This window comes from Rhea americana, unplaced genomic scaffold (assembly GCF_003343005.1).
Source record: "Rhea americana isolate MKP2758 unplaced genomic scaffold, rheAme1 scaffold_114, whole genome shotgun sequence".
In the NCBI taxonomy this organism is placed as follows: Eukaryota; Metazoa; Chordata; class Aves; order Rheiformes; family Rheidae; genus Rhea; species Rhea americana.
Window position 1 is genome coordinate 2,828,925 of NW_028185195.1, and position 25,910 is coordinate 2,854,834.

Consider the following 25,910-nt stretch of genomic DNA (forward strand, 5'->3'; position numbering starts at 1 on the left):
AAAAAAAGCCCAAATGAACAAAATCCAAAACACACACACAAAAAAATTAAACTGTCCCCAGGCACTTGATACCAAGCAAGGGATCTACTTAAGGAAGCCAGATCTTCAGTATCAGTTTTCCTTCACAAGTACTAAAGAACACTGGCTTGCACTGGAGTAAAAAAAGAAATCTGCAGTTTAATGTGAAGCCACAGCAGGGGTATACCAGTGGAAAGGTGCCACTGGGACTTGAAGAGGGTAATTAGGTAGTCATTAGAAAAATATAGCATAAAAGTGTTTTAATAGTCCATCAGTTAGGAACAGTTTTGAGATTTTAAAGTGTAAATTGTAACAAGGCAAACATGTAGAGCATCGGTATCCAGGTCTCAGAAGTGTTAAGACTGTAAGTCATTGCTTCCTCATATAAATTAAATCAATTCTAATGTAATGATGGCACAGGAAAAATTATCTGAGAAAAAAGAAAAAAAAAGTAAAACAGCACATTAGTGTTATAAAAATAAGTCTCAGTTAAGCTCTGGCTTCGCTGTACATTGGGTTGCCTTTCACCTTAGTGTTTCTGGGCTTTCTGGTTCCCAACTGGGAAAGCTGGACAGAACCACTACTGCCAATTACTGCGTGAAATCAAAGTGAACAAACACAATGAACCTAAACTAATGCAGGTACAGCAACATAAAAAACCTGAGCCTACAGAGCAGAAAAGTTAGTTTTTCACAGCTCATATACACTGTTTCAGTATAGTTTTAAGTATCGCTTCACCCGCTGCATTTTCTTTCCTTTCAGTTACATCTGCATTTATTTGATATTTGATGATGCAAAAAAAGTAAAAAACCTCACCATAAAAACACCCACAAAGCTTGAATGAACAAGTATATGCTTAAAAAAAATTAAAATGGAAAAGCACCAACTCTGTCTCGTGATTTAGAGAAAAAAAAGCATCTATTTTAGTAAAGGTAAAAAAAAACAACAATAATATTGCAAAACTCTCATATAAACAAGATCCAAGAAGGATCATAAAAATTAAAGGCATCTTTTTCATCTATGTAATTCCATGACCAAGGTGGTGGTGGGACCTTCAGGAGGTTCTGAGCAGCAAGTCAAGTAAGGTTTATTACCAATATACACACAAATATTTCAGCCRGTGCTTTGCCCCTTATCTCCAAAAATAATTATCCTGTATGAGGAAGATGCTTAGCTTTAATTGAAATTAACATTTCAGCTTAATCCTCATTATGCCTACTGCCACTGTATGCTGTAGTTTAATTTAATTTTTATGCTAAGATTTGCAGCTGGTGAAATTTAATCTAAGCCTACACAATACAGTTTGCTGCTTCCAACTCCTGTCTAAGCTTCCCTCATTTGCTCAGTCAACACAAATCTCTCCTCAGGTTTTTGTGAGTCTTCCACCATAAGCTTGACACAGCTGACTGTATTTGGAAAGCCCTACGCTCCTTCTTTCCTGTCCAGCTACTGTGCTGAAAAGCGTGGCCTCTAAGATCCTTTTGTACACCAATAAACAAAATCTCTTTCATAACCATTAGCCTTATTTGTAAAAACAAACGCAGCCTGTGATTGGATATATAGCCTTACTCTTCCTCTAATCGCATTAATTTTCCATCCCAAGATAGCAAGCAATTTGGCTGAYGTCTAGATCAAGAGCACAAAAGTTCTCAGTCTCTGCACTCTTACAATCACGTAAGATTAGACACTATTTTTATTTTACGATCTCGGATCCATGTACTCTGTTGGAAGACGTTCCTTCCCACAAGGCTAGCCTGAAAACTCATCTCAAAGTCTGTAAAGCAGATGCTTTATTACAATATTTTTCCAATTATTCCAATAATTTTCCAAATGGTAGGTTTCTCAGTACTTTTTAAGTCAAATAATCTTGTGTAAAATTACTAGTATTTCTTGGAAGGGAGTAACACCAGAGCCCTTTGGTTAGACATACACATAACAAAAGCATTTTTTCAACTTGTAATTTTTCCTTTAAGATATACTGCTTACTTTGATTTGATTTGACTGTTAGATTAGTAAGCAACAGTAACTTGTTCAGTAATTCTCTCCTTAAACTTTGCCTTAGTTTGTGTCAACGTGGTACCATACATAATCTGGTAAGCCTTTTATAGCTTGACAGTGGTCTTTTTGTTTGTTTGTTTTTCATTCCATTATCCATTATTAAATTCCAGTAAAATCTTTATATTCACAGCCTTTTACTACCTTCCTTTTTATGATCTCACATGTATAGAGGCACAGACCCTAGGAAAGATAAAGATTCACAAAGATACCCTGCCTGCAATCACAGAAGCTGAAAGACACAGTTTCTGAACCTAGGTAAGGTACACAGCTCAAGTCAGCAGAAGAGCCATGAATGGAACTTGACCAAACCTCACATTTACAACAATTTCAGAAGGCCTTACTCTTTCTCTAATCACATTAATTTTCCATCCCAAGATAGTAAGCCATTTGGCTGACATCTAGATCAAGACGTCATTCTTTTTTTTTTCTCTGGTGTTCTCAAATCCCATCTAAACTGGGGTTCAATAAGGGCAGGCTGAAGAAATTTAAACAAGGTACTACTTCAGCAACATTTAATGATTAGAAATATTATTTTATAATAGTTTTCTAAAATGTATTTTAACTTTGTTATTTAATGAAGAAAATTAGTCTAGATCATAAATTGAATGGGTATACTGTGATTTCACTTTTTCCCCCCTTTTATATAATTACAAGCACTGTACATATTTTGTCAAATATAACATTGAAAAAGTCACAAGATGCATCCCGTTAACCTTGAAGACATAAAACAGTGGTATGAGACCTTGAAAATCTCAGTCTAAACTTCTGCAGATTCCACCTACTCTTCAAGGATGTGAGTCATGTTTTTATTTTTGGCTCCTGAGTGCTGATATAACACCTTAACAACATTCTCCAGCTACTGTTACCCCCTAGTAGACAGAAGGTAAGGATTAAAATTTCTCCTCTTCAAGTAGCACCAAAAGATAAATGTACACCAGAAACAGCAAGACAAAACAGTAAGCAACCCAGCAAGGCTCACCTCACATACACATAACATAGCATAGTGAAGGTGTACACAACTGCAAGTGATCTCACCATTATTAAAAAAGGAAGCTCATTGGTGAAATCAGTTCCGTTAAGTTACCAGGTTCTTACAAGCCTGCTGGTAAGACAAGACACAGGAGCAGAAGCCACTTGGAGAACATGCATGTCAGGTGAGGGGGCAGAACACCTATATCAGATGCATAGGGGAGAAGTAGTTCTAAAGCAAGGTCATGACACCAGTGTTACCACAAGGTATGGCACCTTGCTAAATTGTACTACCACTAACCCTGGCATCAATCTATCAGTTGTATATTAATCTTTATTTTTTTTTTTWAAATAGTACTTAAAGGGAAAGCTTTGCTTTACAAGCTGTAAGTAATGAAGTCAATGTACTTTTTTCAGTCTAAATGTTTTAAGGTACTTAGGTGCTTGAATAGAATGCAAGTGTGAAAGCAATTCTGCAAGTCCTTTCTGCGACTTTGTAGAGCATAATAGTATTTAAGATCTGGTTTCTTAGGTTTCATTCTTAAGTCCCACAGTAATGTGCCCATTAGAATCATCATGTAGATGATTCTAATCCAAGGTGCTGTTGTTCTTCTGCTCATTTCACAGCCAGCATCAAAATAACTTACAAGGTGTCCGTAATGCCATAGCTTCATAAAACCAGTCTCTCAAATGACAACCAACACATTTGCAATCAAACTACTGAGCTAGAGAAAGCAAGCAGCTGGCCACTCAGAAGCAGATTTGGGTAGAGTGTAACCAGAAAGCAACAGTTCCAGTCTTCTCTGCAAATGCTAAAATAGTGATTCCATTTTAGAAAATGATTTAAGCTGCAGAGTCAAGACTGAAATCAAAAAGGAAAACCAAGCTAGCACCAAGGCTGAGCGCCCTTGGGGGCCGCCAGGCCGGGCAGGGTCCGCTGCAGCACCTCAACTCTTTAACGGCTCTGTCAGCCAGCACCGCCGGGCCAGCCGCCGCCACGACCAGGCCTCGGCCATTTACCACTCCAAAGCACTAACTCACTGAAGAGCCCCAAACCCTCCGCTCCCCCTTCAAGCAGGTGCGGCCTTAACCGTGTGCCTCGGCCCCGCGGCACCTGGCGCAGCGCTAGGCCTCGCCGCGGGGCTGGGGGGGCGGGGAGCGCTCCCCGCCGGCCCAGGAAGGACGTGGCACCGCCCCGTTGCCGCCCCGCTGCCCCCACCGCAGCTCCCCGCGGCGCGGCGCGGCGCGGCGCGGCCCGGCCCGGCCCGGCCCGGCCCGGCCGCCCCCGGCTCCCTCACCGCCACGCGCCGCTTCCGCCTCCCCGAAAAGGGCGCGCTCCCCGGCGGGCCCCACGGCAGCCAATGAGAGCCGGGCGCGACCCGCCGACGTCAGCGCGCCACCGCCCCGCCTCCCTCTGGCCACGCCTCTCGACGACGGCGGCGCTGCCGGCCGCGCGCTGGCCCCGCCCCTGGTAGTCGGGAGGGCGCGCGGCGGGCGCGCTTCCGCCAGCCGCCGCGCGCGCTTCCGCCAGCCGCCGCGCGCCGGAAGTGTGATGTGGCCGGGAGCGGGTCGCCATGGTAAGGCTCTGGGCGGCCGCCCGGGCGGGGGGCCCGGCCGTTCCCTCTGGTCCCGGTGGGGTGGCGTGGCGGCGGGGCGCGCTCCGGCCCCTGCCCCGCGGGCCCTGCCGGCCCCAGGGCCCGGGAGCCGCCGCTTTGCTATCCGCCGGGCGCGCGGGGGAAGGAAGCGGCCCCGGCCTCGCCGAAAAGCCTCTGCCAGCTTGCTTGGCAGCTCAGCGGTAGAGGTTAACCGAGCATACSTGCTGCCTTTCACCTTTTCCATTCCTGAGTTAACCCGGGTTTTATCTTGACCGATGTAATCTAGGTTTTCCGCGGGACAGTAGCTTTCACTCTGACCTGCAGTGTGTCCTGTCAGAATAGTATTTCTGTCTCTTTTTTTTTGGGGGGGGGGGGAGAGGGGAGGCTTCTCATTTAACGGATATGTTATTTTACATAGTCAGCTAGCATCTTGCTTCATAACYACTAAGCTAAATCCTGATTCTAGCACCTCTTTTATTTGGCAAGTAGCRTCAGACACCTAGGTAGATTTGACAATGAAAACGTATGAATGATGTACATGGACTTGGCCTGCTAGTGTTGTTGTTTCTCTCTGATTTCTCCCATTTTCTTTCTCCTACATCCTAAGAGTAGAAATAAAGGATATGTATTTGGGTTACAGTCAAAGCTGTGTTATGAAATAATATGTCAACGAAGGCTAAAATCCTTTTATGAACAGTGCAGGTTCATGATGTTAAGATTAAAAGGGAAAACAAGTAAATAGCTAAGACAAGTTATTTGTCCCTGTACAAATAAAGATTTTTTTTTATTTATTTTGCCCTTCAACACAAATTCATTTTAAGATTAGCATTTTTACTATTTTTGACAGGTTATTCATCACCAATGATGTACTTCCACTGAATGCTTTTGTACTTACCACATATGTATTAAAAGATTACTATGTCTTGAATGGTCTGATGGTTCAGTTCCAAAAAGTTTCTAGACTTCCAGAAGAAGGATAGATGCAAATGAGACCCGGCAGTCTTRTGGAGTTCAGTTTTCTTCAGGGAAGCCATGACCCTCATGGTATATACCGGACCTTGGACTGTCCATGGTGCTACCTCTGGTGCCATGGTTCTGCAAAAAATAAGTTATCTTATGAGGTTAGCAGTCATGAAGTATAGTTAATGAAAGCTATGAGAAGCACTCATTCATCCCCTAAAATAGGGACCAAAATACAGGTATGTGGTTTTGCTTGCTGCATTCTAGAGGAATTCAGTATGGAAAGTAAAAGTATCCTGAAGTCATTTCTCACTTTCTTTTGAGCCTATACTTTATAGAGATAGGAAACTTTCTCTGCTGTCTGTATCACTGAATAGAAAAAGAGTAGAAGTGCACCTTTACTGTGTTCTTTTCTAAAGAAAATGAACTGCAATCATGACCAAGTAATAGCTGTATGAGTAGCATATTTTTTGCAGGAAAATTTTCAAAGGACTTGGTGCTTTCCTTCCCATTGTCACCCAGTCTTTCTCACCACATCCTTACCAAAGTTAAAACTTCTGCTAGTTGGATGGTCAGGCGCTGCCAAACAGAATATACAGAAGCTTTGCCTCCACAAAAGGAAAGACAGGCAGAAGGCACATCTTTTTATGTTTTCKTTATGTCCACTCTTAGTGGACAGAGAAAGAAAAAAACTATTTTATCTTGAAAGGGGGTGGAAGCTACTCAATGGATCAATAACTTCATGGAAATGGAATAGAAGCAATATAATAACATAGCTGCTTTTACTTAGGAAAACAGCAAAAAAACCCCAGCAGTTTAGTTAGAAGCAGAAAATGTCTTGTTTACTATCTTCTATAAATTAATGTGTCAGTTTAAATCTGTTAACTTTTGAAATTTTATATCTGAAAATGCTATAGAACTTTTTCTGCTGATGTTGAAAAATGTACCGCACGTGGTATGGTAGGTGGAAAGAAGTCTAAAGTAATTTTACATTAAAATTAAACATGACAAGCCTTTCACCTGATGAAGGGAAGTCTTCACTTTCCTTTGTAACAAAAACATGCAATTGCAGCTGAACAACATGAAATGATATAGGAAAAACTTCTTTATACGTGTGTTTCATATCTGTAATTGCAATATGGTGATAAGGAGAATAAAGAATTGCAGAAAACTTTGCAAGGATGCTTTCTTCCTCTTCCCCTTTTGGCTAGGCCTGACCTCAAAACCCACACTGCTGCAGGAAAATTGATTTGGGAACTTCCCATGAGGAGAAACATTCCCATCACAGCCTTTGTTGATGTCTTAAAATGGTGTTTATAAGAGGAGGGAGGAGGGAGAATTGCTCATATAAGTAATTCTGAAAACACTCATTAGTAAATATTGATCCAAACCAAGCTTTCGTATATTAACACACCCAGAATCTGAAGGCATTATTCTGCAAAAGAGCCTTCAGTTGTTTTCAAGTATGAAGTTTTGTTTCTTGCTTGCTTTTGACTTAAAAGGAGGAATCAACCTGATTCAGATTTCCTAATAGCATTATTTTTATAACAGGCTAAAGAGGTAATAGGATAAAAAATATCTCCTAGTGTATTTTACAGTCTTACGGTGTGATTAATGTATAGGCATATATGTATCTTTGTATTATGATTTCATTTTTGAAATTATTTCATTGTTGTATTATTTTTGATGATTGGCTGCAACATTCATTAACGTGCACCCATTGCAAGTGAGGGATATATTTTCCAGCTAGTGCACAGAGCGTGGCATTCAAACTCACCAAAAATTTTCAATTTCAGTTCTGTAAGTATACATAGAAGTAGAACCATCTAGCATCTTGCAAAAAATGTTACCTGTTTTACAGATGCTAAAAATTCAAACTATGCACCTGAACTCTGCCGAACAAGAGACCTACAGAAGCACTGAAGGTGCCTGCCCACACCCAGGGACATAAGAGGCTTAGCAGAGTTTTTTCCTTATTTCTCGACTGAGTAAATGTTTCTTCCTGACAAAAAGATTTTTTTTTCCCTCGTGTTTTAAAGAGATGGTTCTAATATCAAGAAAAATAAATGTTAGAGCATATGTCTTTATTCTTCTAATTCTTAGGTAAGTTATAACAGATAGCTTTTACTCTGCCTTTATGGATAATATCTCATTACTGCATGCTGCAACTTCTTAGGCATTTTGTAAGGATGTTTGGGACTTCAAAGCTGATTTGTGGAAGTTTTTTTTTTGGGGGGGATGCAAGGCATGCAAAAAAATAGAAGTTAGGTACTTTATGTTAGGGAGCCAATCTTTAGATAGGTTTTGGTTCTTGCTTGCAAATTTGGTACGATAATAAAACTTTAACATTTTCTTAAAGGCATCAAACACCTGCTGACAGAATRTTAGCTTCATCCTCTGTCAAAATGTCCAATCTGACAAAGCAAAAATATTTTGTTATCTTCCTGTTTCAGAATTTTGACATTATCCTATGTCCATCTTCAAATTCTTTTAGCACCTCTGTTACAAGTGAGCTCTTCTTAAACTTTTCAGACACTAATTTAATTAGAATAAGGGTATGATCTGATTCTAAATCTGCTGGCATGTTAAATCTTTGRTTCACAAAGTGAATTTTTACTACTACTTTATCTCAAATTTACCAGAGAACTTGGTAAAAAGAAACTAAGCAATATAGTGTGCAACTTCAAAAAGAAGAGTTAACTAACTTGGCAGGAACAGTGCAGCTCAATTATAGGAAGCACAAAGATAGTTGATATGTATAATTAGCCACATTTTCTCATTGAACAACAAAAAAAAAAAGCCAGAATTTATCATAGGAGAAGATACCTTTTTCTGTTACAGGGACAACTTTTTTCCCTTCTGTTTCAGTACACTTAGAAATCTCTAACATACAGATTTTTAACAGAGTGGCAAAAATGCTACAAGTCAAGGTTTATGTCCATTTAGAGAGCTCTGTGGCAATGGATGCATAGTACCCACTCTATTTATAGTTCCAGAAAGTACTATTAGTTTCCTGTTACTCCAGATAATATACTTAGTTTCAGCCTCTTAACAAGAGAATTATAGAAATAGCTCCTATTATGTAATRGGGGAAAAGTAACAGGAAAATAATTTCTGTAAAATTGCAAACCATATATAATCAGAGAAGAAAACTTGGAGGAAGAGAAAGTTTTTTACTACTTCATCTAACATAAATCTGTATTTAGTGAATAAAGACATCAACATACAAACCCAAGAGTTACATTAACCCAGAAAAGTCAGATTTAGAGTATTAAGCTTTCTTTGTTGTTTTTTCTTCTAAATATGTAGGGGAAATGCTGTATTGCTAGCTGTTTACATTGTAAGTGCAATTTTGAAGCTTTTGTCTAGGTATCAGGGCAAAAAATAAAGACTTCAAGTAAACATGGAATTTCAACATTGTCACCTTGATGTCATTTCAATACTATGCTGTACAGTAAAAGAATTATGTTTTACAGTTGAGAATTATTGTGGAAGACAACTGTTTAATTTTGTTAATGAGTTGTCTTATTGTTTAAAAAGACTGGTTATAATTTAAGCAGATATATTAGTCTTCAGTTGACTGAAAAGCATACCCATTAGTTCCTATGCACTGTACTTGCCACTATAATTAGACAACATGTTTATTTAATAAGTGTCTAAGTGTCTAGAGGAAAGATGCACTGTTTCTGTAACAGAGCCTTGGCCTAATTGTCTAAAAATGAGAAAAAAAAAGTATGTTAGACATGTATAACAAGTATGTTATATACTGGAGGAGATGTGATTGTGTGTTAAATATTGTAGATGAATGTGCAGGAAACTTAAAGCATATTCATACTGGAGCAACCARATTTGCTAGGTAGACCAATATTTACACATCAGATAGTAGCATCTGTTTCTTTGCTTCCAGAGAAGATAATCACCCATCAGTTTATAATATTGAGGAGATAAAAAAATGATTAATGTTATTTTAGAAAGACTTTACATTCTGCAGCATGTTACATATGTTTGGTTATTGTTCTTCTAGAATATCCCAATATATTATTTATATTGCCCACATAATAAATCAGTGATTACAACAGTAACTGTGTGGCAAATTTTAAAAACTTGGGCACTGCAATGGCCTCTCTGTTTATAGAGAACAGACAAAGTCATGCTCACACTGCTGTCAGTGATAGAATAATTGTTTTGTAAATGTAGACAATCTAAGGAAGATTAAGATTTGGATTCAAGAATTAATTCTGTTGAGATAAACTGCGAAGCTGTTGTTTTAGGCTTTCTACCAGCCCAGGAGGATGATAAAGTATGGGGGCTTTACGTGCTCTTCTATGTTTTTTGGTGTTTTTTTTTTTCCTGGAGATTTTCTATACATTTTTCCTAGAACCATGGTAACAAGTGGTTTATTTTAAACAAAAGTGCATGAGGGAAGAGGAAATTCCACGTCTTTCCTGCATGTGGAGTTGCATCAAAGCTTACAAGTTATTATAGTACTATCAAAGAGTTGCATCATTATATTCACTAAGTGGTTCACATTTTTTTTTGTGCTTTCTCCAAACACATGCAGAAAAACAGTATCTGAGTCAGTGAATGTATGAGAGAGATTGAGCAAACGCCTTTCCAGATGTAAATAAGAAGTACAGATAGATACAGTCATATCCAAAATCTAATACTGTATCACCATTGTAGAAAAAAAATTTAGGATCASTGTATGCTATTGCTTTGTCTGCTGAGGCTGAACACCCATCTCCCAGCAGTCACTAAAAATTTAGACACTTACTTGAGTGTCTTTCAGCACACGTTCATTGAGTTAAGATGCTCTCCTGAAGTACATGAGTCCTTGATAACCAGGACTCTGAGCTGCCTTTTAAGTGTAATAAATCCAGTGCTGCCTAAATTGCAGGACTAATAACATTGCTTATGATCAGGTTCCAGGGGCTGTGCAAACATTATGGCCCAGTAGGGTTCTGTTTTTCACGAAGTGGCAAATTTCTCACTCTGAGCCAAAACTGATTGACATATAATAAGACTCTTCCATACTCCATCTCCAAGCTCTTCCTTCCCCTTCTCCCCATTCCAAAAAAAGGGGCTGTCAAACTATTTCCTATTACTGTCTTGTAGCAGACCCACTGATCTAGTCTTCCAGAAGCAAGTGGTGATCTGGAGGGCATTTTTTTTCCTTGGAATTCCTTTTGTCTTGAGGTTTTGATTATGCCTCATTGTCCTCTTTGCTGACTGCTACAAGGTTTAGGTGAGGCATCAAGTAGGAAACATTCGAATGTCTCAAGCTGTAWTGTGGCTCTTCTAACTACCATCTAGTAACATGAGTATTTCTAATACCTGCTGTTACTGCTAATCTGAACTCAAGAACTTTAAAGGATATGTATTCTGTGTTTGTTTCTGTGTATTGTATGGAATTATTTTTACTAAGACTGTTCTAGAGGATATGATAAGGGAAGTAGTATTGAGGCAGTTTTTAGGTTGTAATTTTGGGAAGGATTTAAAAGAGCCTTCAGCCATGTTGCTCTTACTGTTAGAATGCATGGTCTTCAGTTTCTAAAGATATACAAAAATAACCCTGCTCTTTTAAGCTCTGCTGAATACAATGCCTCCTTAGTGCTTAAGGTGACATGATAGTGCACCACAAATAACTAGAGATAGTACGTGACCAAAAAAAGGTGTAGTTATTTAAGTAACGTAGAATATAGCTAATAAGGTGTTTCCACCATGTCAAAAACATGCCAAGTACAGATGTGGAAAATCCAAGTGGATATAATGAAAGCCACTTTTTACACTCAGTCTAAAATCAATTACATCCTAGTGCTTATTGTTTTCTGCATTTGCAGTGGGAATATTGGAAGTTAATTGGCTTTTCACCACCATGTAGACAAAGTCTAAAAGACAGCATCAGTTTTTTTATGTTCCAAATGTTTTTTATAAAAGGAATTAAGCTCACAGAATCTACATTAAGCCAGCCAGTTAATTCATTCTGAAAAATTCCAGTATGCTACTTCTAGATCAGAGGAGCCTAGTTTAACCAAAAACCCACCTACATTACTAACTACATTTTAGAGATACTGTGTTAACATATTAAGCTATTTGTGAAAAGGATCCCAAGAAGGTATGATGCTATTGTAGCAGCCCTTGATTACATCTCTGTTCAAGCAGTTGGATATAAAGTGCCTTTTTCTATAAGTTTAGCCGAACTATAAGAATTATTTCAGATTCAAAATTTGAAATAATCCACTCTAGAAGTAATTTTTAATTTCCAGGTTAATAATTCTAAACAAATCTTAAATATGCATGACTGCTTTTAGAGTGACTATATGAGTAATTCAGAGCACTTTACAGTGGAATACTTAGGCATATATAATTATAGTAATGCCTTAAGCTATGTATCTGGGAAACGCATAAAAATTCTAACAAAGAACTTTGTATTATATACTGTCCCTATTGATTGATTAATAACACATTTCATGAGTATACATTTACAATCACTGCTTAAGATGAGATAAATGGGGCAATGTGCCATTCTGCCATTTTTGTGTATGTAAGTACCCTATACAGCAAGCCTTTYTGGGAAGCAGCTGCAGTAGACGGCTTGCAGGAATTCATGGGAACAGAGCTCTGGCAGGCACTGTGCTCTGTGATGTTGAGAGCAGCTGTCTCTCCCGAAGGACAGATCAAATTAATCAGTTGGGAGTAGCTTGCTTCGTTGAGAGGCAGCCACTCTTGGATCCAGCCCTGTTAAGACCTGCGGGAGCCAGGAGATGCTGCCCCTCAAAGGTGGCAAGATTTGGCTTTATTAGGGATTTGAGAGTTCCCTGGTTTCCGAAGACACAAAATAATGTGCCTGTTGCAAAGGGAAGAGGCCGCTGGCAGTGATGAACAAGTGTTTTGTCCATTGCAATTAATTTGTCCATTAATTATGGCGCTATAGCAGACACAGTAACTTAGCTATCTAAACTAAAATAGTAAGCTAATGATTTAGCTAATGTCTTAGAGAGAAAAGCAGGTATTCTCACCTTGGTGACCTGAGGGCCCGTTTTGAATAGTGGATCACCACTCCACTTGTGTAGTGTCCCTCTTCCATGTTCCTCCTCAGAGCAGAAGCCTTCTTGCATATCAGCTGCTGTGTGAAGTTGCCATCTATTCTTGTCCTTTCTCCACTGCCTACTTCATCTCTTTAATTCCTAGTGATCAGCCTTTCATCCCATTCCCTTCCCTCCCCTGCCCCTTTTTTGTCTACTTCCCAGGCTACTATCACAGAGCTTAAGGAGTGAGGGAACATAAGGCGGTTTGGAAATTGGGCTTCTGCAGAAAGGAGACTGATGTGAGCCTGCTCACACTGGAGACAAATGTAAGGGGAGAACTCTGCCTCCGYGCTGAGGCAGCTAACCCTGCAGGAGAGAGGCTTTTCCCCTCTGTGCTGGATTGCATGCACTATCAGTATCTTATTCAGGCTGCAGAGACAGTTCAGTTGCTTCATGAACCTCTGCAAGCTCTGCCTTCTTAATGGTTAGGTTCCCTCCTCAAGAGTGACCTGTTGGACTACCCTGACTTAGACATTTAAATTTTTCTGCGTACTTAGCCCTCTGTAATGTGTGTGTTCATGCTGGCAGTTGTATGCACGTTTCCAATATTGCCTCATAGAGACTTTTATGTCAGCTAAAGTGGGTTTGGTTTTCTCTCTAATTTGATATTAGTGCAGTGTTGTGAATCTTTTTTTGTTYGTTTGTTTTGCTTAATTTTTTAGAAAAAAATTGATTCTTAGATCTTCAAAATCCTGTGACATAGGAAGAAAGTGYATGTAGCAGCTCAACAGAGATATGCCTCTGGCTATGGAAACTGTAGCTCTKAACAGATTCCCCCCTAGTTCTCTGCTTGAAGAAGGGAACTGCAGTGTAACATCCCTTCACAAGTGTGAAGTATTTACACTTAATTAAATAGTACTACATAACAAAGCCATCTGGATTGAGCAGTAGGAAAAATGAGGTATTTAGACAGGAATTCATCAGCAATACAGAATCCCAGAATGAAGAGTGAATATATTACATTTGCTTTGCATTTTTTGGAGTTAAAATAAATAGCTGAAAATCAGGGTAACTGAGCAAAGAGAAAATAAGGCATTTCCAATAAGCAACTATCTAATGTACTATGATGTTCAGCATAATACCTGATGCTGTTAAGTTGACCAGAATGTTGGTTGAGGAACACTAAGTAAAAAACAATAAAACTACAGTTTGTATAGCTGGATCATTTTCACATTATAAAAGGAACTTAAGTTTCAGATTGGGGCTAGTTATTAGAAACTAAGAATCATAGAGACAAGTTTACAAATATTTCTTCTAAAAATTCAGTGAACCTATTGGGGAAAGGGGGGAAGTCTTCTAAAAATTCAGTGAACCTATTGGGGAAAGGGGGGAAGACCATAGAGGTTGCTCCTGTATTGTTAATTGGAGAAATGATGTGACACTTGCAGAAAATGAGCATCATCTGACTCTTCCAAATGTTTCATGGGGTTTTGAAGATAAAAGCAGTTAAGTGAGCACCTGCTCTCTTACAATATTTACATTTCTAGAAAAGATACGCTTCATGTAAGCAGTAGTAGTTGTTTATAGTTTGATGACTAAAGAACACTTTTGCCACACAGTTCTCACACTTCAGTGAAGTAAAATGATCCCATGAGATGAATTCACAGAATTTTACTGATTTTACTGATATTTTAGTTTTGCAAATAGCCAGATACAGTAGTAGATTCTCAAGAACCATTCCTGTTTATATCCGGTACACAGATTAGTTAGCTTTCAGACAACAGTTCTTTACTTCTCTATCCTAAGCATTTTTATCTATTTGTCCAGCATTTTCCACATAGTTAACAGCTTGAAGAAAATGTATTTATATCAAAGATGATTTAAAATTTCAAAACACAAGATGATTTAGAAATAAAATTAATTGGTTGTCTTTCTGTAGTTAAGAGGGGATTAATTGCAAGTATTCCTACAGATCTGTTGACTTTTGGCTGTAGTCTTCATACAGCAATATGCTAACAATCCTTCTACATATTTTTTGTCACTTTTCTTGGCTGCCACTGCTTTAGTTGTCAAATGTTTTTTCCCTCCACCATCACCATTACCATATTCTATAGATGCAGCTTGCAGTTATACTTACTCTTGGCAGAGCAGGAACATCTGTTTTCTGTAAGTCAGCCTGCTGTTAATAGGTTTCCACAAAATGTCCTTGCAACAGGTGCCTGGGAGCAAAGTTGTAAGGTGACCATTCTGCCTGCTATTTCCTTACCCTTCTTGGGATAGATTCAGAGGGAAAAGCTCATACTCGTTCTTGCAGTGTTGTGGGCAAAATAACAGCCGTTTAAAGAGTGGTGGCTTATTGGCAGCGTAGGCTTTCTTTTGCTCTTAATGGGTATTGTCTAAGGAATCATTTATTTTCTGCAGTTAATGCAGTGAGGGAGACTTTGTACTACAAAGATGTAATTTTTTTTTTTCTGATTTTCTTCCTTAGTCTGCCATCTTCAACTTTCAGAGCCTACTGACTGTAATTTTGCTGCTAATATGTACCTGTGCCTATATCAGATCTCTGGCTCCCAGCTTACTGGACAAAAATAAAACTGGGTATGTTGTCTGATACTTTTAAAAATACATTAACTGTTCAGTTTTAACTGCAGTGTTTTACTCTTGATGTCTTTTAAGAATGTGTGATATTACAAGCTTTGTAATCCTGTATGTAGGACTAACTATCCTAAGACTTGAAATATTAAGTCAATGATGATGCATTTCTCTCATCTTCAGAGATAAAATCTTTCTTTTGTGTCTTCTTGTAGAAGTCATTAAGGTATTTATAAGCAGCTAGTGCAATTTTTAGTAATGATTTATTAAATAACAAATGCCAGCTAATGTTGCCTTATTAGAGTTATTTCTCCAGGCCTGCAACTTACTTTCTCCTTAGATGCTTATTTTAAGATATAGAATGAGTAAAAGAAAGGAACCAGTTTTTCCCTACCTACAGCTCTGACTACAGTTATTTTTGATTCTTAAGGCTGGAGTATAAAAAATTAACAATAGAGGCCATTTAATTCTACTAACTACATGTTTTGGATGCCCAAGTTTGAAACAGGATTTCAGCAATAATCTAACTAAAAAAATTATAACTATTTTGAAAAACATGCAACRCTATCCTTATCTCTATAGTTTCTTTTAAAATCATTGTTTTGCATTCTCCAAGATTCAGGAGTTTGTAAAAAGCTTTGGAAAGTTTCTTTTCATTGCAACTACATCTTGCACTTTCCTTCCTAGCTGTTTGCCTAGGTGACTGACTTTTTTCTCCTCTGCATTCCCAATTCCCTTGAAATATGGTTAATGTTGTTGCACCAGTACTGCTGTAAAACAGCAAACTGATTCTTCCCTAGCGTTCTCAGCAGCAGAATTTTGGGAGTGATGGGGAACGGGGAGATCTACAGGGCCAAACTTGTTCCTCACTTATGTTTTTAAAACCCGTTCACCTTCTGACTTACCAGTTTTCTTTGTGCAAAAAAGAGTATGACTTGGCATCAAATTGAATGAGCAGGAGGCAGGATAGACTGATTTAAATGCTTTGTTTTTAAAGTAATGATGGGGCAATTTTGATGTAGAAGCCACTGAGGCCATCCATAGCATTTCAGTCACCTGAAATTAATGTAAAGGAAATAATATTTATAAAAATAGGGACTAATTTATTAAAGCTGGAAATGATAGACAAGCTTTTGGCCTCTAAGTCTTTGACTTGTCCTCTTTTTCTGTAAGTTCATTTGCTGTTAAATAAAATRTTACCTCCCTGAGCATCTCCTGTCACTTCTGCATTTGCATTTCAGAAAAAATACGAAGTTTTAAATTGATCCTAGCCATAGCAAAGACTTCTGAGGGTTTGTCTTCTAAAAATCTTCACATAATTCATTTTTGGAATTGCCTTTTATCACACAAGTTTTCTTTGAGCATGGGGCTTACAATATAGATATCTAGAGCGTTCTACTTTTTTCATTTGGAGTACTAAGGTGAAAATGTTTGTGCCTTTTCTCATAAGGCCCTAGGGTTACCATTGACATGAGAGATTTCTTTTGATCAGAGTAAAGATGGAAAAAAGGGATGATTTCATTAAGGACTGTGGGTTTGTGGGGTTTTGTTTCTGTTTTTTGGGTTTGAGGGTTGGCTTTTTTTTTACTAATGGAAGATAACACAATAGTCAATGAGGTATACACAGTAAGGAGTAGGAATATTTATTTTACTGATTAAAAAATTGGTGCTGTTTTTGGCAAGAAAAATTTCCTTTAATCTGGAGCTACTCTGTTTATTTTTGRGGCAAATCTGTCTCAAGTACAATAGAACTCTCTTCATAAAATGTTTTCAAAGGGTGCTGATACAGTGCAGGAGTTCGGCATTTGATCTGTACATTTGTATTTCTATAGATGTCGGACGTATTATTTTATTTTTGTTTTTTAGATAGATACAGATTACTTTGTCCGAAAGAATAAAATGTTGGCATGGACGCAATGAGCTTTGTTTGCTGAATGGTAGATATTTTTATGGAACTCATATGCTGTTGAAACCTTGTCCCCTCTTCACTACTATATTCCATGCTTAAATGGAAATGTCTAGACATACTGGATAAAATAAATTCTAGTGATATTTCATCTTTCCACAGAGCAGATCTTATTATTCGTGCTCCAAATTAATAGCATAAAAAGTAGCTATAAAATATTAAAGTAACAGAAAGGAGAAACATTAAGAGTTGTTATTGTCTGTGATTATTAGCTCTATTTCTGACTAAGTAAATAGTACATTTGATAAACTTAAATCTATTGAGATAGAAAGTAAACACATTTCTGTTGGCTGAGAAGGTGTGTTGCAAAGTGATGTCACACATCCTCATAGCGTTGTATTTCATCCCAGTGACTTCTGTCAAAATATTATGTATTTTTCTACTAAGACAAACCATTTTAAACTTTCATTTTCCCTAAAATCCTGAAGTGTCTTGAGTGTTTCCATGTGCTTTGTCTTGAGCAATAGCATTTAAGCAAAGCTAGAGATTTACTGTTGAACGCTAACACTGAGGAGAATGCATACCACAACGTAACTTTCTTCTCACAGCTAACCAGAAAGATATGTTAGCTTATATGCAGCAGAGATTTCCTTTGAATTCCCTTAAGCATTGCARCAGGGTATATCTCACACTCCCTGTGGCAATTGCAGTGGGATTGTCCTGATAAACACATGGCAGCTATATCTTGCAGCATTCTGAGCCTTGCATGTAAAGATTAAAATCCTATTAATCCTTTCGTTCTTTACCGGGTCCCCCCAGTCTTTTGGGGGCTATCTTTTTCCCTCCAGATAACCGATACAACTTTCACAATCAACACTTTTAAATTAGTTCTGAAAACTGGGAATACATGGCAAGTCACACGCATTTGAGTTGTATTTGCCAGAAACTTGCGGGTTTGCTRGCCAGACTGGCGTGTGCCACCTGCATCAAAAGAACAAGGATGAGAATGAATATAAAGGGGAGACTAAGGAACAGTACAATTGAGTAGTTGCTTCAGGAGGAGTCATTTTGGAGCAGATTCATTCAAGGCAGCAGCCTTTTTATAATGACCAACCAGGTTTGGGCATTACAGACTTGAGAATAGGTACATACTGTGGACCTGAGTGAACAGTAATGGAAAAGGTCAGGAGAGCAAAAACCCTGCACAGGCTATTCTACCCTTGTGAGCTTTCAGATGCACCCAGAAGTTGTGTTTATAGCTGTTCAGAAGCTCCAGATCTCAGTTCACTACTGCTCAGCAGCTAACAATCTGGACAAACAGATCTACTGGTCTGTATCAATGGCAAGCGAAGCCTGCTCTTGTCAGACCTCATGGTGTCGATAGTGACTTTAAAATCCTACGCTGCTGATTGCGGTAAGTGCAGCTGATGAAACCCATATTCTCACTGTTTTGTACCTTCCACATCAAAGGGGGAAAAGTCACTATTTCCACCAAGACTCTTCAGTTAGCTGGTTTAATGACATCAGCAAAGAGCTCTTGTCTTCTGATTCCTGAACTTACAAGATTTGGAGACTCTCCTACCGTGGCTGATGAAGCTAATTGGCTTTTATGAAGTGATAAAGGCCTGGGGGTTGTTTTTTAAATGCCACCTAAGCAGCTGCAAGATAGCAAGAGAATACATTTTTGGARGATTTTGGAGGACTAGGAACAATGTACAATACTTCAATTATAACAGTGAAAAAAAAAAAAAAAAGGCAAAGAAAAATCCTTGCTGAGACTATGAGGCAAACTGTATCCGTTTGTAGACTGCTTTAAGGAGATGATAGGTTTTTTGTCAAACAAATAAAATTCTTTAAGTGTGCATAAGAAAAGGACAATTTCCTTTGAATTCCTAGGCAAGCTTCTGACAGATGACAACATGAGCTGCTGGGGTATAAAAGTTTTGTGATGGTTTTGCTGAATGTGATCTGTAAATGTTAATTTTACAGAGAATAACTGTTTCAATACTTGAATACCATTGCCACAGAACTATCAGACTGTATATATAGCTCTATAAGATTTATACATGAATGCTTTTTTACTTACATGCAGCTTCTAAAAGTGTATAGGTGTCCTTAAGTTATTTCACCATATAACCTCTCAGCCTGGAAAAGTGTGATYGTCTACATACAGGAATAATTGTGAAGCTATATAAATATTGTGGAGCTATATAAAGGCAGAAAAATGAATTTTGACTATATAGAAATAGTCTGGGCTTGAGGTARAAAGATCTAAAACACAAATAGAAGCATTTTTTTCTGAAAATGAAAGTGCTAGAATACTTAAAGTATGAATTGGTCAACGAGATATTTTGGTCAAAAAACATTTTACTTTCACTTTAGAAAACCTCAGTCACTTGCTGCCTCTTGGAACTCTTGGTTCTGACTTGCYTAACACCAGTTCCTTATTTCAGAAACAAAAATTTAGAAATGGAAAAAATAGCTTACAAAAGCTACTGTTCTTGCTCTTCTGCAGCAGGAACTTGGTCTATTCAACGTCAGAGCCCTGAGCCCTTCCCAGTAAGTGGAAAATGATACTGTCATGACTAAAGGGAGACAACTAGATGGGAAGAGGTGGAGACTGAAGTGAACTAAAACTATAAAAGAGCTCCAGCTAGAAGCATATTTAAGTAGCACAGAATTTCCAAAACAAAATGCAATATATGCAGACTGTTAAAGTATGCAGGAGCAGGCAGCCCAAACCTGCATGTCTGCTTTTAAATCAGAAAGAGATATGCTATTGCCAAAGCCCTAGAACAACAGAGGTAAGACACATAATCAGACCAGTATGCAGATGGGTTCAACGCATTTTGGGAAAGCACCTTGAAAACTGCCATCACAACAGGTCACAGATACAGTCCCACAAAAAACGTGAAGTTACTGCTGATCATAACATATCAGGAGAAGGAGAAAACTTAGTTACATTTTAGTACATAAATCTATATTTAGTCAATGAATTATATGAATCCAGGTGGGTTTTGCTACAAAGAAAACTGTTCTGTAGACAAAATCTCTCTGTCAGACACACACACTTTTCTAAAGTGTTCTCTACCACTTTTGTTGTTCGTACTGAGCTGTCAATATGAGATTATCTGAGTTACGAAGAGAAATTTTGTGGCATTCTTACTTGTCCTTCCTTTGGATGTACCCGAATACTTGAATCCTGCTTTTCTCCATAGTTATTTTACTTGTGAGAATTAACCTCTTGGATGGGGGGCAAGATTAGGGAGACTTTAGCAAGGTAAATCGTAGTAAAAAGTAAAACCAAATCTGGAGAATTGTTTTGTAACTTATTTCAACACAAGTATTTTATAAAACTGAATGTACCTACAAGTGTGCTTTGCTAGAAAATGCACTTTTTATCTTCTGCAAAAGATAAATGCAAAAGAGATACTAAAAAGCATTAAATTTCAAATACTCAGATTTACCATCTCTTGTACATGCAGGAGAACTTGCTTTAAAATCTTACATATAAATTGTCAATGGTTATTTCCCATTATTTTATTTTACCAGTTTATTTTTTTTCCTTTGTATATTTTTTTTCTAGGCTACTTTAATGTAGAACATGCAATTCTGGGTCATCTGTCCATTACCTATTCAAAAATTAATTATTTTCCATTTCCTATTTTTAAAATAATATTCTAGATGAAATTTTTAATTTGGAACACTGTGTCAATGTACCTTAGTTCTTCTTGCATGCAAAAGAAAAGGTAAAGAAAGAATACTTCACTGTTTTTTTTTGGTTCGTAGCCCATATGAACCCCATACAGGCATCTGGTGTTTCCTGATGTTRAGAATAGTGTTAGCACTGAAAAAAATCCTATTTACTTGCACTGCTTAAAAGTGGAAAGAAGAAAATGAATCAATCAAAATTAACTTAGGTTCTTCATAAATCTTAACAGCCTAACAAATTTCTTTATCTTTACAGACTATTGGGCATATTCTGGAAATGCGCCAGGATTGGTAATTTCTTTTTTTTTTTGAAAACTTCAATACTTTTTCTATAGCATACTTAATTATTAGAATGATGTTTCTATGTAGCAATTAAAATCATACTCATACATCAATTTAAAAAAATGCAGGTTTCACCTCCATGAAATCTGGAGAAGACAGAAAGGAGGTTTTATCAGTATTGCAGAAGCCTGCATTTTTTTTATGTTAATTCACATCTGTGTAGCTACATTTGCAAAGAACTTTTGCACTCTTTACTGCATGAATAAGTTCTATTTAATCACAAATCTTTTTTCTCTCCTTTTAGTTATCTTCTACATACTTTTAAATTACTTAGAGTTGCTACTACCAAGCAGCATCTATATGGAGTCTTAACCAGCTGTATCTGATTTTAGTTATTTTCCCATAATATTATAACAGTCATATTTATTACAATCATTATTCAGATTGTATTTTTAAATGGAAGAGAGAATATACAATGAAGCTGAGCTTTATCAATAAAGAATATCCAAAAAAGATTTAAAATAATCAAAAAACTATCATCAAAGCACTGTTCTTCAAATTGCATTGTTAATGAACAGCAGAAATATGGTACTTGTAATTTTTGGTATTACTGTTTGTTATTGAACCTGCAGGAAAATGTATGGCTCCCTTTTCTGCATTCCCAGGCTTTGAAAGAGAAGGGGAGATTTTTCATTTTTTTTCCTCGTGTTAGAAAGTACTAATGCAGAAAATAGTTTTGAAGACCTGTTGTTCAAATGACTGCAGACATTTTTCCCAATCTAGATAATATGCATAGCAGAACCACAAATTCAGTCTTAATATTGTAATTGAAATATCCTGGCAAGGTGACAACTGTCAGAAATAATTCTGAGCTGCATTTGGGTTTGTAAACCTTTGTTGTTTTTGTAAACCTTATGTTACCATCTTTTTACTTAGCTAAAYGCAGGCATATCTCTTCTTTTTACTGTGTACAACAAACCTTTTTAAAAGCTATTTTAAAGAGTATACAGGGTTTTATGAAGTCCCTTGTCAACAACAGTTAAAAAYTGCCGTTCATCTATAATACAGTCTGCCTCTAATAACTAATCTAATATCTTTTAATCTAATAAGTTTGAGAAGTTGTGCATTTGTTGGATCCGAAGTAATGCATGTACTCTTGTGCCCCATACTAAGCTTCTTCCTTGTCCCTTTTTCATATAAAACATTTTATTAATTTTGTTTCAGCTTGTTCAGTGAGATCTAATTTGATTTTCTTCTAGATTGTCTGACAAATGAAATATCATCTTAACATTTCTACTGTGCATTTCCTTATAAAACAGTACAGTATTGGAAGCGGGCTTTGAAGATGATTCCTATGATTTTTATCTGGGTTAGAGTCACAAAGACATGCAGAAAAGTGCTGGCTTTTTACAATCAGAATGCCTACCGGTTGCCTTYGCATTTATCTTACCCAGTAGGTTTAAACAACCTTTTCACATGCGCATAAGACTAGTAACCAGCAAGTGGTTACATATTTACAAAGTTGTGCAAAATGATGCTTAATCCTGCCATGTGGTGATTTTTCTTTTCAGAAAATTAAGAGCAGGAAACTAAAACCCATATGAAAGTTGTAATACTCTAAACTGTAGGAGGTGGACTTCCTCAAAAATTTATTTTAAACAGATGTGAAACTACAGACATTAATTCACTCAGTTATTTGAAGTTTAATTAAATGTATGCCAGATGATGACAACATCTTGTAATGTCACTGTGGCAGGCACCCCTACTTATGGGAGGTGTCACTACAAGTATTTTATTTTTCTTTTGCTGTGGAAAGTTTGTTACTCCTGTATTTGAAAGTCCTGCTAGTGAAAGAGCCTCTCTTTCTGAGGATTACACCTTAATGCTGGAGTTGGGAGCCTTGGCAGGTTTTTTTTTCTGTAATGCTTTTCTGGAAACTGCATCTCAGAAAAGGTAGTTTATGGTAAGATGGAAAGTGATGCATAGCAGAAGGAAATTGAACTTTGTTTAAAGCAAACAGCTCCGATGCTGTCTTTATACTTCTGAATGCTTCAGAACAGGAATTTGCTTACTTCAAGGAATCATTGCTGTGTTAACACTTCCGGACAGTTTTGTAGGCTGGAAGGACCGTCCAGTGTAGGAAGCTATCCTTTCTGCTCTCTAGAGACAGAGGTAGTGGATTCAGAAAGAGTAATGTTTAACTAGAGGGGTAAAAACAACTGCTAGTTGAATGGAGCAATTGCCTATGTAAATAGGGAGTAGGCAGGTTAACAGAACCTGTGATTTTTCCAGTTCCCTAACTAAGGTTCWTTCTTCTTATAGCTTACTTGGTGAGCAAGCAACCTACATAATATTTTGGTTTGGACCAAATAGGTGGGAACAGATTTTCCTTGAACTCCTCTGCCACAGAACATAAGTCTGTTAACTGAGTAAATCTAGCTTTATCCATCATCTACTGTGGATAACTATACCACTAAGCAATTTGAAAGAGTCAGAAATGATGTGTCTGTGTAACTTCTGTAATTCTCTAGATCATTTTTATCACCATCCTAAAAATCTGGGGACCAGATTCTCTCCACATGCTAAAAATGTTATCTCTCTCTAGCAATGAAAAAAAAAGCAGGAGTCTGGGCACCTGTGAGGTCCCCAAACAGTTAGCTGGCTCCGACATGATATCAGGTGTAGAAGACGCATGCTACGTACAGCAGTGATTGTGGCCAGGCAGCATGGTGTTACACTTCTCAGCTGACATGGAGCAGCTTTTGAACCACCTCTGCCTGTAACCAAAACTGGGAACAGAGCCAGRAAAAGATTTGGTGTCTCAATCAGCTTTCTGATGCCTACCTCCCAACTCTCTTAGTGCCAAAGAGAATTTTAATGAAGCAATATATCGTATCCTGTATCTTAATTTTCCCACTCCCATACATCTTCTTCCCCAGTATAGAACTGTAGTTGTAATCAGCTGTAACTGTTGAAGATTATTCTGAAGTGTGATAATTACCATGCTACGCTAGGATCAGCCTAGAATTATTTAGTAATACCTGAATTGTTTTGTTTGATTCTTTTCTTTCCYTTGTCTGCCAGGTGAACGGAAGAGTCCGTACGTAGCTGTATGCTGTGTAGTGATGGCCTTCAGCATTCTGTTTGTACAGTAGCATTTGGGGAACGTCTCCTATAACTTACTATCAAACATCAAAGAATGGAAAGAACTTTTGGCAGAAAAGACAGAGCATTGTCAACTATTCTCTTACAGGTCGGATGGCCTATCTCTTAGTGGACACCCCCAGCTCCTGCAAACGGACCATAGAGTACAGTATTAGTGATCATAATGTAACTAACTCCAGTATGATGTGTACTTATTAACATCGAGGCAKTACTGACACAGCTGATGTAGCTCTTTAAAAGTTGTCTGTTGCATATTTGAGTTCCAGTGGAGTATTTTTTTACAACATGCGGTTGAAAAAGCATTTAATTTTTTGACAGACCTGTTTTCTGAAACTTAAAGATGGCAACTCCGTATGGCAATAAGACCACTCTTATAAAGAACGTTGTGATTGTAGGATGTGTTTACAAAAGTATTTTCAGTTCATTACTGTCTAAACAATTCCTGTCATTTTGTGACAGGTAAATTTGCATATTAAAAATATCACTTCTGGCTTAAGTTGCACTCAACTTCTGTATTTTAAGCTTGTAACTGCTCAAATAATCTATAATATTTTTATTATTAAGATAAAATATAAATAAAGTTAGGGACCATAATTGTAGTGATGTCTGACTCCCTGCTAAGAATGCGCAAATTTAGGATTTGAGAACTTTGATTTGGAAATGTATAAATCACATGTATTCATTTTTAGAGATCTACATTTCAGATAAAGCATTCCCCAATTCTCTTCAATATTGTAACACAAAGTTTCTAACGGCTCTGCTGCTGTTGTTACATGTAATACTATTTCTTGATCTGCAGTCTTATAAGAAGCTATCTTTTCCACGTAGCTGCTTTAGCAACCTCTCAAGTCCTAGTGTTCTAAAGGTTAAAGAAAATGACTAAATTAGATTACATTTACTGTTAATAAAGATTAGATTACCTCTAAGACTTGCATTTAGTGCTTAGATTATAATTTTGCAAACTTTTCATAATTTAGTAACTTATTTTAATAGTGCCTAACAGGATTGTTTACACCAGACAATTGTATAACTTCACATTGACTGCATTTGAGAGAGTTGTCTGTCAACAGTATTTTCTGTTATTCTGAAAAGGTGTACGATCGGAGTGAGCAAAGCTGGTAATAAAACATACTAAAAGGTATGTAGAGGTTGTCATACTTGTTTGAACTTGTTATTTCATAGACCTAAATTACACCATACTTGGAAAGGAAGTGATTATTAGTTTTGCCTTTGTATTACACTGCATATACCTGCATATCTAAATCACCACTAGGAGCTTCCTGTTGTCCAAAATTGTTTGCTAATCTGGAACGAGGAAAAATGGTTTTCACCAGTTTAGGCCAAATAGTTCATCTCTCATACTAACTGTGAAGAAAATACTGTTTTCCCACATTTAAAGCTTAAAGTCATTTTGCAGAGAGACTCATGTTTCTAGAGAGCCTTTCTCTCTTCTTGTGCAAACCCATCAACATTTGACCAAGGTATAAATGTTGTGAGAAGGAAAGCATAATGTCACACACGCGCAGACACCCAGTAAAGCTTTTTCAGCAARTCATCCTTAAACTCTGAAACTAAACTGTGTCATTTTCAAACAGCAATGTAGCATAGGCTCCAACTTATATCAGA

General features: G+C 37.5%; 2 protein-coding genes across 5 annotated transcripts in view; one reads left to right on the forward strand and one right to left on the reverse strand.

Annotated features, from left to right (window-relative positions):
* Nucleotides 1-25,910, reverse strand: part of XRCC4 (X-ray repair cross complementing 4) — a 254,847-nt gene that overhangs the window by 183,178 nt on the left and 45,759 nt on the right. For 2 of the 4 annotated variants that reach the window (XM_085316886.1, XM_085316870.1), the window contains exon 1: nt 4,344-4,368. The gene's annotated coding sequence lies outside the window, so the exon portion shown is untranslated. Of the gene's footprint in view, nt 1-4,343; nt 4,390-5,535; nt 5,736-25,910 lie in introns of those variants that run through there. The other 2 variants (XM_085316854.1, XM_085316892.1) reach the window with 2 other exon arrangements.
* On the forward strand, nt 4,517-25,425 carry TMEM167A (transmembrane protein 167A). Its single transcript, XM_085316901.1, has 4 exons — nt 4,517-4,622; nt 15,117-15,226; nt 21,094-21,128; nt 24,204-25,425. Exons 1-4 carry the CDS (start codon nt 4,620-4,622, stop codon nt 24,272-24,274), a joined length of 219 nt encoding a protein of 72 aa, XP_085173027.1. The 5' UTR covers nt 4,517-4,619; the 3' UTR covers nt 24,275-25,425.